The sequence below is a fragment of the Hyperolius riggenbachi genome, chromosome 12 (genome assembly GCF_040937935.1).
Source record: "Hyperolius riggenbachi isolate aHypRig1 chromosome 12, aHypRig1.pri, whole genome shotgun sequence".
In the NCBI taxonomy this organism is placed as follows: Eukaryota; Metazoa; Chordata; class Amphibia; order Anura; family Hyperoliidae; genus Hyperolius; species Hyperolius riggenbachi.
The window spans coordinates 36,546,848-36,559,970 of record NC_090657.1 but is presented as its reverse complement, the minus strand read 5'-3'; the positions used below and the strand labels follow the sequence as shown (position 1 = coordinate 36,559,970).

Here is a 13,123-nt window from a genome sequence, read left to right as displayed (position 1 = left end):
TCCTGAGTGGGAACAGGTCTAATCTCCCCACCTCAGGGCCGGGCAGAGGCGAGAGAGGCTTCAGCCTCAGGGCGCAGTGTAGGAGGGGCGCACAACTCACTCAGCTATCACTTCCCCTATTGTGTTTGAAGCCGAGAGAAATAAGAAAAGGGGATACATGGCAGTGACTGCAAGCTGGATAACTCGAGATTGAGGTGTTGGGGGCCCTGGGGCACCTCTTAGCCTAATAGCAATCAGTGTGTGACAGGCAGCTGGGGTGGGAGGGATGGAGGGGCGTACTTTGGTGTCTCAGCCTTGGGTGCTGGAGGATCTTGTCCCGGCTCTCCCCCACCTGCATTTACAGTGGTTGCCTGAGTGGTAACCCATGTTTGTGAGTATTACTTTACATACTTGCCTCTCACCACCCACATCAATCCAGTACATAGTGCACTATATTGGGCTCTCTGTGTTCTCTCTCGTTTTCTTTTTACTTCATGTTGACCTGCAGTTAATCTCTTATCATCCTGTGTTTATAGGGGGTGCGTAGAGTGTAAGAAGTTTGAGCGAGGCATTTGGATGAATGAATCTACATGCAGGAGAATTTGTCGCGATGAGATTATATCTGTGAAGGATCTTGGTGAGTATTTGGTGTGACGGTGGAGAAGTCCGGATTCCATGCCAGGCCTTTCTCATACGGAATTTTCTCCTCAGAGGACAAAGGGGAAGATGCTGTGAACTGCACATACAAGGATGAGAATGACTGTGTGGTCAGGTTCCAGTACCATGAGGACTCCACCGGGAAGTCTGTGCTCTATGTCATTGAAGAAGCAGGTGAGGCAGCTGATACCAATATACATTTGCGCCATCATCTACCATGGCGCTGTACACGAGATGTGGGAAATATTTGTCCTTGTTGCCCATAGCAACCAATCATTTTTCTTGACGGAGTTCAAAAATCAGCACTATACAGTATACATTAGAAATTCTACCAATCATGAATAAGAAAACCAGGCAGCTGCCAAGACCTTACTATCACCCAGTCACAAGCAGTTAAGCAAACCGGTGTCAAAAATTAGCTTAAAGTGCACTTGTAATGAAAAGAAAAATCACAGTAGAGGGAGACCTCTAGATAATCTAGAAACTTCCTGGAGCATCCTCTACCCCATTGTTCCAGTGCAGGGTTCCTCTGAACGTATCCAACAAGAGCATGCAGGTTACGTTCTCGTGGCCGCACTGCACAAACATCTGTACAACCCATGCCCGCAAAGAGATTCGCACCCAACAGTGGTGGGGAGGAGGAGAACATGGAAGCCTCCAAAGAAACCAGAGGCTTCCCTCTACTGTGGTAACAATTTGTTTTTTCTTAAAGGATACATGCAAGCTGAAAATAAAAAAAATAAAAATCTACTTACCCGGGGCTTCCTCCAGCCCCTGGCAGCCATCTTGTGCCTTCGCCGCTGCTCTGCTTCCAGACAGTGGTCAGGGGTCCCCTCCGGTGCAGATGCCGACCTCGCCAGGTCGGCATCTACTGCACCTGCGCGAGAGGCACTCTTGGTCACACTGACGTGGTCTGAAGTATACTGCGCAAGCTACGTGAGCGTGACCGAGAGCGGCACTCGCACAGGCGTAGTAGATGCTGACCTGGCGAAGTTGGCTTCTGCCCCGGAGCAGACCCTGGGCCACCGGCTGACAACGGAGCTGCGGCAAGGGCACAGGGTGGCTGCCAGGCGCTGGAGGAAACCCCGGGTAAGTAGATCTTTTTTGTTTTTTCATTTGCTCGGACCTTCCCTTTTAAAGGTTTCCTTTAACAAGCTTAACGCTTGTAACTTTAACCACTTCACCACTGAGGGGTTTTACCCCCTGACCACCAGAGCAATTTTCACCTTTCAGCGCTCCTTCCATTCATTCGTCTATAACTTTATTATTACTTATCCCAATGAAATGAACTATATCTTGTTTTTTTCGCCACCAATTAGGCTTTCTTTAGGTGGGACATTGTGCCAAGAATTATTTTATTCTAAATGTGTTTTAATGGGGAAATAGGAAAAAATGTGGGAAAAAATTATTATTTTTCAGTTTTCGGCCATTATAGTTTTTAAATAAAGCATGCTACTGTAATTAAAACCCATGAAATGTATTAACCCATTTGTCCCGGTTATAAAACCATTTAAATTATGTCCCTATCACAATGTTTGGCGACAATATTTTATTTGGAAATAAAGGTGCATTTTTTTCAGTTTTGCATCCATCCCTAATTACAAGCCCGCAGTTTATAAAGTAACAGTGTTATACCCTCTTGACATAAATATTTAAAAAGTTCAGTCCCTAAGGTAACTATTTATGTTTTTTTTTTTATTGTGTTTTTTTTTTTTTCAATTACAAAAAAAAAATAAAAATTGGGGAGTGTGGGAGGTAATGAGTTAATTTATTGTGTAAATGTAATGTTTGTATATGTAAAATGCTTTTAGGGTGTAGTTTACTATTTGGCCACAAGATGGCCACAGAGTGTTTGTTTACATGCGACCTGTAAGCGTCCGGAAGGACGCTTACAGGAAGCAGTAGGAGGCTGGGAGACTCACAATGATCTCGCTGTTTCTGAAAGAAACAGCAGATCGTTGCGGGGGCTAGATCAACGAACGGGAATGGATTTTCCCGTTCACTGATCTCCGGGCGAGCGGGCGGCGGCGTGCACGAGCGGCGTGTGCGAGCGCACGAGCGGCGGGAGCGCGGACAGCGGCGGTAGCTCGGAAGGTACGGATTTCTCCGTCCCTGGTTTTTTAGGGGGGAAAAAAGGGACGGAGAAATTCGTACCGCCGGGGGTAAAGTGGTTAAAGAGAAACTCCAACCTAGAATTGAACTTTATCCCAATCAGTAGCTGATACCCCCTTTTACATGAGAAATATAATGCTTTTCGCAAACAGACCATCGGGGGGCGCTGTATGACTGATTTTGTGCTGAAACACCTCCCACAAGAAGCTCTGAGTACCGCTGTACTCTGGGCAAACTGCCACAATGTAACAATGTTCACAGACAAGAATTAGCTGTTTACAGCTGTCTCTAACAGCCAAAACAGCTAGGAGCAGCTACATAACCTGCCCACAGTAAAAATGTCACCATGTAATAAATGTCAGAATGTAAATCGGGAGAGGAAAGATTTTACAATGAGCAAACACTGACTAAATCATTTATACATAATTATGGTAAAAAATGAAGCACTTTTTTTACTACATTATTTTCACTGGAGTTCCTCTTTAAGGATGATTTTGTATTATATGCTGGATATTGTCCAGGTTTCTTGCAGGTCTGCTGTATAGAGAGAATCTGGTTGCATTTGACAACGCCCTCCGCATGCCTTTCCCTGATGTTTATATATTGCATATTTGGTAACATGGAATTTATCTGTCATAGATGGGAGTCCTAACTTCATCTCATATGTTTAGAACACCAGTGCTTTTAATGGCCAGCCTCCCACGCCAAACACGCACAGCAGCCAAAGTATACAGTCTACCACTGACAACTGTAGAAATCCAGCTGGCAGGTCCCTCTATCCGACAAAGTGTTAAATCACAACTTTGTCTGAGATTTAACCATCCATTAATAACAAATCTCCCCCGCCCTCAATTTCAGTAACATGTCCCAGAAGCACGGAAGTACAGTACGTGAGAAAATCACAAGCTTTACAGGAATTCCTCCATCCCCCTCTGACGAGCTGTAATGTATTTCCTCAATCACGGCCCGGCTCTTAACTCCTGGGTACTTGGCACAGTCAGTCTCTGAAATGCCATCTGGAAAATATGCCGTGACGTCCAAAGATGATTGACGACTATATAATTCAGCTGCATAGGTGTATTCTGAGCTCCAATCAAGGGTTAGAATCCTCTGCGTGCCTCGTCTCTGCAGTCCAGCTGTTTCAGAAGGAATGTGCTTATGATGTCCTGACATCCCTCAGTGCCTTTCATGCATTTCCTTAAAGGGATACTGTAGGGGGGTCGGGGGAAAATGAGTTGAAGTTACCCGGGGCTTCTAATGGTCCCCCACAGACATCCTGTGCCCGCGCAGCCACTCACCGATGCTCCGGCCCCGCCTCTGGTTCACTTCTGGAATTTCTGACTAAAGTCAGAAAACCACTGCGCCTGTGTTGCCGTGTCCTCGCTCCCGCTGATGTCACCAGGAGCGTACTGTGCAGGCACAGACCATACTGGGCTTGTGCTATACACTCCTGGTGACATCAGCGGAAGCGAGGACACGGCAACGCAGACGCAGTGGTTTTCTGACTTTAGTCAGAAATTCCAGAAGTGAACCGGAGGTGGGGCCAGAGCATCGGTGAGTGGCTCCATGGGCACAGGATGTCTGCGGGGGGCCATTAGAAGCCCCGGGTAAGTTCAACTCATTTTCCCCTGACCCCCCCTACAGTATCCCTTTAAGGTGCCCATACATGGTACATTTTTTCATTTTTTTTTTTCCATCAGATAATTAAGTTTGATTATTCCGTTAGATCGAATATAAAGATTTTTCCATCATGTCCGATCTGATTTTTCTTGGAAAAACGGGATAATCGTATGAATTTCTTGATCGAAAAATAAATATTTTCAACTTTCATTCGATTCGATCATTTAGATCGAATAAAAGGGAAAATCAAACGTTTTTATTGTATCGTGTATGGCCACCAAAATCAGATCAGATATGCTGGAAAAATCTTCGATCTAACAGAATAATCGAACTAAATTATCTAATCGAAAAAAAAATGAAAAATTGTACCATGTTTGGCCACCCTTATGGTGCCATACACGGTACAATAAAAACGTTCGATTATCCCATTTATTTGATCTAAATGATCGAATTGAATGAAAGTTGAAAACATTTTTTTTTTTATCAAGAAATTTGAACGATTATTCAGTTTTTTCGAGAAAAATCAGATCGGACATGCTGGAAAAATCTTTATATTCGATCTAACGGAATAATCGAACTAAATTATCTAATCGAAAAAAAATGAAAAATTGTACTATGTATGGCCACCCTTATGGTGGCTATACATGGTACAATAAAAACGTTCGATTTTCCCGTTTATTCGATGTAAAATGATCGAATTGAATGAAAGTTGAAAATATTTTTTTTTCGATCAAGAAATTCGTACGATTATCCCGTTTTTTTCGGGAAAAATGATCGGACATGCTGGAAAAATCTTTATATTCGATCTAACGGAATAATCGAACTAAATTATCTAATTGAAAAATTATACCATGTATGGCCACCTTTACTCTGACAACATAATACCTCCCAAATTTTGAGATGAGAAAGAGGGACACTTAAGCCACACCCCTGATCACGCCCCCATCACACCCCTAGTCATGCATACCATAAAGATTTCATAAGAAAAGTATGTTTTATAATTCAAACCACACTGGTCCTTTCTATCCTGGTTCATTTTCCTTCATATTAACGTTTATACAGTAATATATCAATTTAAAGGATGGACATAAAGTTTAGAGTCAATTAAATACATTTTTTTAGTAGAGAAATTATATATATATATTTATGGTACATAGAAAGAGGGACAAAGTCCTGAAAAAGGGACAAATGAGGAAGAAAGAGGGACAGAGAGACAGGGGTCCTAAAGAGGGACTGTCCCTCCAAAAGAGGGACAGTTGGGAGCTATGTGACAAGCGAACATTATTCATTATTATTTAGTATTTATATAGTGCCAACATCTTCTGCAGCGCTTTACAGGGTACATATTTGCAGTCAAATCACTACCATAGTCATGTGTCCATTGTAGTCTAGGGCCAATTTAGTGGGATGTCAATGAACCAATTTACTTATCTGTATGTTTTTGGGATGTGGGAGGAAACCGGAGTGCCCAGAGGAAACCCACACATACACGGGAGAACATACAAACTCCAGGGACCCAGCGCTGCTAGGCGGCTGTGCTATTCACTACGCCATTGTGCTACTGCTGAGTGGTGACAATGGTGAATTCACCTCTGTACTTACAAGCTGCGTAAAGTGATTTTTACGTGTATTTTTCACTGGACATTTTCGGATATTTTTTTTAGTGATCACGATTGAAATACATTGCAATCGCGAGCGCTCGTAAAACGCGAAAAATGCTGCATGTAGCATGTTTGCATTTAGCACTAATCGCAAATCACTAGCGATCACGGCAGTGCGATCATTGCCATATAGTTGCTTTGCTCTGCGACCACTGGCGATTAGCAGTAAACGCCCGCTCATCGCATAAGTGTGAATGGGCCCTATGGGATGCCACTGATGAGATGGGGGGAGGGGGTCCTGCAAGGTTGTTTGAAGCTCAGCTCTAGTCAGCATTTTAGTACGGATAGTGTTGGCAAACAAGTACTAATTCCTTCTGTGTCCCTTACTATTATTCTGTCATGACAAATAGACCCTTTAGTCTTAGAGAGCGGGTTACAGTAAGGGCTCTTTCACACTACAGGCAGCGGTGAAAGGCTAAAACGCTGCGTTTTGGCTGCAGGCGTTTTGAAGGCGTTTTGAAGGCGTTTTAACGCCTATACATTACAATCAATTGTAATGAGAAACGCCGCGGTAGGCCCAGAAAAAGCGCCTGGGAGCGTTGAAACGCAACGCTCCAAAACGCGGCGTTTAGTGTGAATGATAAAATGAAAGTCTATGGACTTTCTTTTACCTAGGAAAACGCCAACTTTGGCCGTGGCGTTAAAACGCCGAAAAAGCCCTCTGGTGTGAAAGGGCCTAGAGTTTTTCATTGCTTGTCCCCAGGACCACTTGTGATTACATTCGGGTACGGAGGTCAAAAGTGAGGTAAAACTTATTTTGCATAGTACGAGGATGCAGAGTTTGCAACCACACCTGGGCCTCATGAGAGGAGGGACCCACTTAAAGAGAAACTCCAACCAAGAATTTAACTTTATCCCAATCAGTAGCTGATACCCCCTTTTACATGAGAAATCTATTGCTTTTCACAAACAGACCATCAGGGGGCGCTGTATGACTGATATTGTGATGAAACCCCTCCCATAAGAAGCTGAGGACCAAGGTACTGTTGGCAGTTTGTGAACCTTGTTACATTGTGGGAAATAGCTGTTTACAGCTGTCTCCAATGGCCAAAACAGCAAGCAGCAGCTACATCACCTGCCAGCAGTAAAAATGTCACCATGTAATAAATGTCAGAATGTAGATCAGGGAGAGGAAAGATTTTACAATGAGCAAACACTGACTAAATCATTTATACATAATTATTGTAAAAATGAAGCACTTTTTTTATTACATTATTTTCAGTGGAGTTCCTCTTTAAAGCGGAACCGAGATGAAAAACTAACTATAACAAGTAATTTGTCTATATATCTTATCTAAAGTTTAGATTGTTTACACAGCAAATCTAGCTGCAAACAGCTTTAATAGAATATGATTGATTATTCATGTGATACAATGACAGCAGCCATGTTGTTTGTAAACATTACACAGAAGCAGGCTTATCTGCATCTTGAGAAAAAAAAACCTAATCCCCCCTCCTCATCCCTCCTCCCCTCTGCCTCTGAAAGCTCTGGCTAGTAATACCTCCCCCTCCTCCTGCCCAGACTGAGCTCCCATAAGCCCTTGCTACTGTCTGAAAGTGCCTTGGCTCTCTGAAAACCTGTGGGCGTGGCTTCTTTAGTTTATAGGGAATTAGAGTATTAAAAAAAAAAAAAAAAAGTATTTGGCTTGAGGAATGCCCTATAAACAATAGAAAAGGAACACAATTATGCAATGAGTAAAAGTTCATCTCGGATCCACTTTAAGTATGGTCCCGGCGATGAGTAGTTAGGTGTGGGGAGAAGCTGAGATATGGCCCTCCTTGCACTAGGCAATGTAGGGGTATACGCCAAATATATTCTGCCTTCCAACACATCTTCTGTACTTGTGAGGACACATTCATTGCCTCATTTCCCAAACTGCACACATTATTTGTAATGCTTGGGAAGATTTCCCCACTTCCTGTCTGTGGAAATTCTCACAGATGGACACACAGGACAAGTATAAAAAATACAGAAGGGGCTCTAACGCATTTCACGCTATACAAAACGAAGATCATTTTTATGGGGAATTGCGTTTTAAAAGGACTCCGGGCACCTCTTATGGGCATGCCTTTAAGACTCCGACCAGTACTGTAAAGTACTTAAAGATGCATACCTTTCCGTAGCTTGTTCTCTCCTCTTTTCATTTGACGCCGTTCTACATGAAATAGTTTTCGTTCGATTTCAATTAAAAAATCGTGGCTGCCATCTTGGCTATGTTATAACTTCCAGGTCACCCCTGTCTTCTCTGTTAGAGAAGTGCATCACTGAATGAAGCAGGAAGAGGAAGTGACACGCATGGCCAGAGCCGGGCCGAGGCATAGGCTGGAGAGGCTCCAGCCTCAGGGCGCAGTGTAGGAGGGGGCGCAGAATTCATTCAGCTGTCATTCCTAATTGTGTTTGAAGCAGAAAGAAATAAGAACAGGGGATACATAGCAGTGAATTCAAGCCAGATAACTAGATATTAAGGTGTTGGGGAGGTTGTGGGCCCTGTGGCGCCTCTTAGTCTAATAGCAATCAGTGTGTGACGGCTGGGGTGGCAGGGATGGAGGGGCGCACTTTGGTGTCTCAGCCTTGGGTGCTGGAGGACATTGTCCCGGCTCTGCGCATGGCCATTGCAAGAGGCTCCTCCAGAGGGGTTGTAGCATGACTTTGCTGGAAGCCGTCTGGCTTAAAGGCATGCCCATGAGAGGTGCTCGCAGTCCCTTTAAAGAGTAATAAATAGGTTGCCCACAAAAAGGGATCTTCATACCCCAGGATCCATAACTGCTGCAGCTGAAGTTTAAGCCCTTTGACAGGATTATTTTTTATTCTATAAAGACAGATCAGACATGGAACAAACTATAATTATAACTTGCCCCAACTTGTTGTTATGTTGACATAACCTCTCATTTATCCCTCACAGAATGCCCTGAGGGTCCTGACATCCTTGTGGTATTAATGTCTGTCATGGGAGCCATCTTGCTTGTGGGCCTGGTAGCGCTGCTGATTTGGAAGCTGCTTGTCACCATTCATGATCGAAAGGAGTTTGCCAAATTCGAAGAGGAGAGATCGAAGGCAAAATGGGACACGGTGAGTACCCAATAAACTCTCCTGAGACTTCTCCGCACCCAGAAAGTGAAAAATATATTAGGAAGGTTGGGGTTGGCCTTTAGGATGTGATTTATGATGAGGGAGAGGGTGAAAAATTGGCTTGGCCATGAAATTGTATGGGCGGGGTGTAACCATAACCCCAAAGCAGCAAATATAGCCAACTATGACCATTAAATAATAAATGCAGCAACAGTTACCCCAGACACCAGAAAATAAATGCAATGTGGGCAACATTTCTGCAGAAAATAAACGCAATGTGGGCAACATTTCACCTGCAAACAAACGCAATTTGGGCAACATTTCAGCAGAAAATAAACACAACTTGGGCAACATTTCAGCAGAAAACAAACGCAATTTGGACAACATTTCAGCAGAAAACAAACGCAATTTGGGCAACATTTCAGCAGAAAACAAATGCAATTTGGGCAACATTTCAGCAGAAAATAAACGCAACTTGGGCAACATTTCAGCAGAAAACAAACGCAATTTGGGCAACATTTCAGCAGAAAACAAATTGCAATTTGGGCAACATTTCAGCAGAAAATAAACGCAATTTGGGCAACATTTCAGCAGAAAACAAACGCAATTTGGGCAACATTTCAGCAGAAAACAAATTGCAATTTGGGCAACATTTCAGCAGAAAATAAACGCAATTTGGGCAACATTTCACCTGCAAAAAAAATAATTTACTCACCTGACATAGGTCTCCTCTCCCCGCCGGCCTCTGGTGCGCAGCTCCCCCAGAGACCTTGCACCTGCAATCTCCCGCGCTGAATGGAATAGCAGGGCTACGGGAAGATGGCGCCCGAAGCCCTGTACTGGAGAAACAAATAGTCTGCAGTACAGGGCTTCGGACGCCATCTTCCCGTAGCCCTGCTTTGCCTGCCAGAAGACTATGCAGGCTGGAGCGGGGCTGCGGGCTATGAACTGGCACGGTGTCTATTAGACGCTGCGGGCCAGTTAATGCAATCGGACGGTAGCCAGAGTCCCGAGGCCGGGACATCCCGCAGCTAAAAGCGGGACGTTTCCCAGGACATAGCGCAGCCTGGGACAGGAGACCCCGAATCCGGGATGCTTCCCGGCTGAAGCGGGACGTCTGGTCACCGTAGGTAAGGGGTTTACATTCGGGAAAGCTAGGGGTTTGCGTTAGGATGGAGAATAGCCCAGTTTAGGGATAGCTGATAGACTAGGAACAGCATCCAAGACTCTGACTACAGTTCCCCTTGTAAATTAAATGTATGCAGTTTGCTGGCAGTCAATGGATGAGTGTATGTGTTGCAAAGGAATAATTAAGCCTCTTGCACTGTGCAGCTAAATACTCCTGTAGGAAGATTTGAATGTCTGAGGAATACAGTTCCCATGAGACACTCCAAAGTACCATTGCTGAGGCTGCAAAGAGGAGTAACTTAAGTTCGTTGTCTGTTTCTGGATATTGTGGCTTTAGATTGAAATGGGGAAAAAACACTAACTTGCAAAAAACAAACAAAAAAAGTTGAACCCTGATTTATGTTGATGGCAATTTGTATTTTCTTAAAAGTGTAATCCGCTATAAGTTATCGAGAAGGTTTAAAGGTCCAAACCTCAAAGCGGACCTAAACTCTCGCACAGCAGACAAGGAAAACACAGAGAAATACACCCTGTGTGTGTTTACAGAGAACAGCCTGCCTATTTCTCTTTTATCTGCAAATGCTCAGCAGGTGTAAATCGGGGCTGTCAGCTGTGTCTGATCTCTGCCCATGTGTGCAGAGGTCCTGTGCTAATATGTAAACACAGGAGGTTAACCTTTTCTGTGCTCCCAGGAAACCAGGTAAACACTGCAGGATCTCTGTTGAAATTCTATAAGTTGTAATAAAGAAATATTTTTCTTTAAGGGCCTTTTTACACTTAATGCATTGGTATGCGTTAGTGTGTGGTGTTTTTTCCATAGCCGTGCATTGTGAAAAAGATTTTGGTTTAAACGTGTATAGTGGGAACTGTGCCATAAGAAAACATGGACATTACATTGAAAATCAGTTTTCTTTCAGTTATAACTGAGATCAACTGATTAAAGGACCACTATCGCGAAAAAAGGAGGCAGTTAAAATGTGACAGAACTGACAAGTTTTGGGCCAGTCCATCTCCTTATGGGGGATTCTCAGGGTTTTCTTTGTTTTCAACAGCATTTCCTGAATGGAAGTTGCAAAGTCTAACAAAATAGTGTGCAGTGAGTAGGAAGGCCGGCTGGTATCTTACTATTTTTGGCAGTTACGCTGCTGTTCAGGAAATGCTGTTTAAAACAAAGAAAACCCTTAGAATCCCCCATGAAGAGATGGACTGGCCCAAAACCTGTGGTTCTGTCAGATTTTAACTGCCTACTTTTTTCACGACAATGGTCCTTTAAAGAGAAACTCCGACCAAGAATTGAACTTTACCCCAATCAGTAGCTGATACCCCCTTTTACATGACAAATCTATTCCTTTTCACAAACAGACCATCAGGGGGCGCTGTATGACTGATATTGTGGTGAAACCCCTCCCACAAGAAACTCTGAGGACCGAGGTACTCCTGGCAGTTTCCTGTCTGGAAACCTTGTTGCATTGTGGGAAATAGCTGTTTACAGCTGTTTCCAACTGCCAAAAAAGCATGCAGCAGCTACATCACCTGTCAGCAGTAAAAATGTCACCATGTGATAAATGTCAGAATGTAAATCAGGGATTTAAAAGATTTTACAGTGAGCAAACACTGACTAAATCATTTATACATAATTATTGTAAAAATGAAGCACTTTTTTTATTTACATTATTTTCACTGGAGTTCCTCTTTAGGTGTAAAAGGGCCCTAAAGGTGGTTATGCTGTTGCTCATCTTTTAGAGAGTTTAAGTCCACTTTAACAGTGGTAATGATTGAACTGATTAACAGCTAGCGATGGAAGCACATACTGTAGAACCCTTAGGACAGTTTTATTGCAAACATTCATAGGATAATGCAAAGACAAACACACGTGGTGACACTGAGGGGCTGCTTCAGGGTGGGATGCCATTTATGTCCAATGTGCAAAGCATTAAGGGAATAAAATGTGGCATGATCTTTACAGGGCTTGTAAGGCGGTACTCATGAAATGTGACGCTTGCATGCACAATAATCACATGATTAAGCCCAGGCGCTCGGACACATCTTGCCTCGTCCCCCTTAAAAAACAGAATACTGCTTGCAGCAAAATTGGTACAGTTTGGCTGAAGGAAGCGGAGTTAATGGAAGTGCTTCTACACGACAAGGCTGCATAGTGAAACAATTACACTTCAAGAGCCTCTAGGCCATCAATCTACAATCAGGATCAGTGCCAATTAAAATAAGTTACATGGGCATCTCCACTATATATAGTTCCATCTTATCTTAATTGCTTGCCAGATGCTATGCTGGCTCGATAAGATCACCATTTGTCCAATGAGGACCTGGAAATTGTTCCAAGGCAAAGATGACTCTTCAGTGACCACAGTGCACTGCACCCCCATACAAGATACACTGCGCCCCATACAAGATGCACTGCGCCCCATACAAGATGCACTGCTCCCCATACAAGATACACTGCTCCCCATACAAGATGCGCTGCACCCCCAAACAAGATACACTGCACCCCCAAACAAGATACACTGCACCCCCATACAAGATACACTGCACCCCCATACAAGATACACTTCTCCCCATACAAGATACACTGCGCCCCATACAAGATACACTGCGCCCCCATACAAGATACACTGCGCCCCCATACAAGATGCACTGCACCCCCATACAAGATGCACTGCGCCCCCATACAAGATGCACTGCACCTCCATACAAGATACACTGCGCCCCCATACAAGATACACTGCGCCCGTATACAAGATGCACTGCACCCCCATACAAGATGCACTGCACCTCCATACAAGATACACTGCGCCCCATACAAGATACACTGCGCCCCCATACAAGATACACTGCGCCCCATACAAGATGCACTGCACCCCCATACAAGATACACTGCG

At 43.9% G+C, this 13,123-nt stretch overlaps 1 protein-coding gene across 1 annotated transcript in view; it reads left to right on the top strand.

The window, feature by feature from the left end:
• The window catches only part of ITGB3 (integrin subunit beta 3), a 148,209-nt gene that overhangs the window by 122,033 nt on the left and 13,053 nt on the right, over positions 1-13,123 (top strand). The window contains exons 12-14 of the mRNA XM_068263716.1: positions 516-616; positions 691-810; positions 8,932-9,098. Of these exons, the coding sequence (XP_068119817.1) occupies positions 516-616; positions 691-810; positions 8,932-9,098 (388 nt within the window). The remainder of the gene's footprint in view (positions 1-515; positions 617-690; positions 811-8,931; positions 9,099-13,123) is intronic.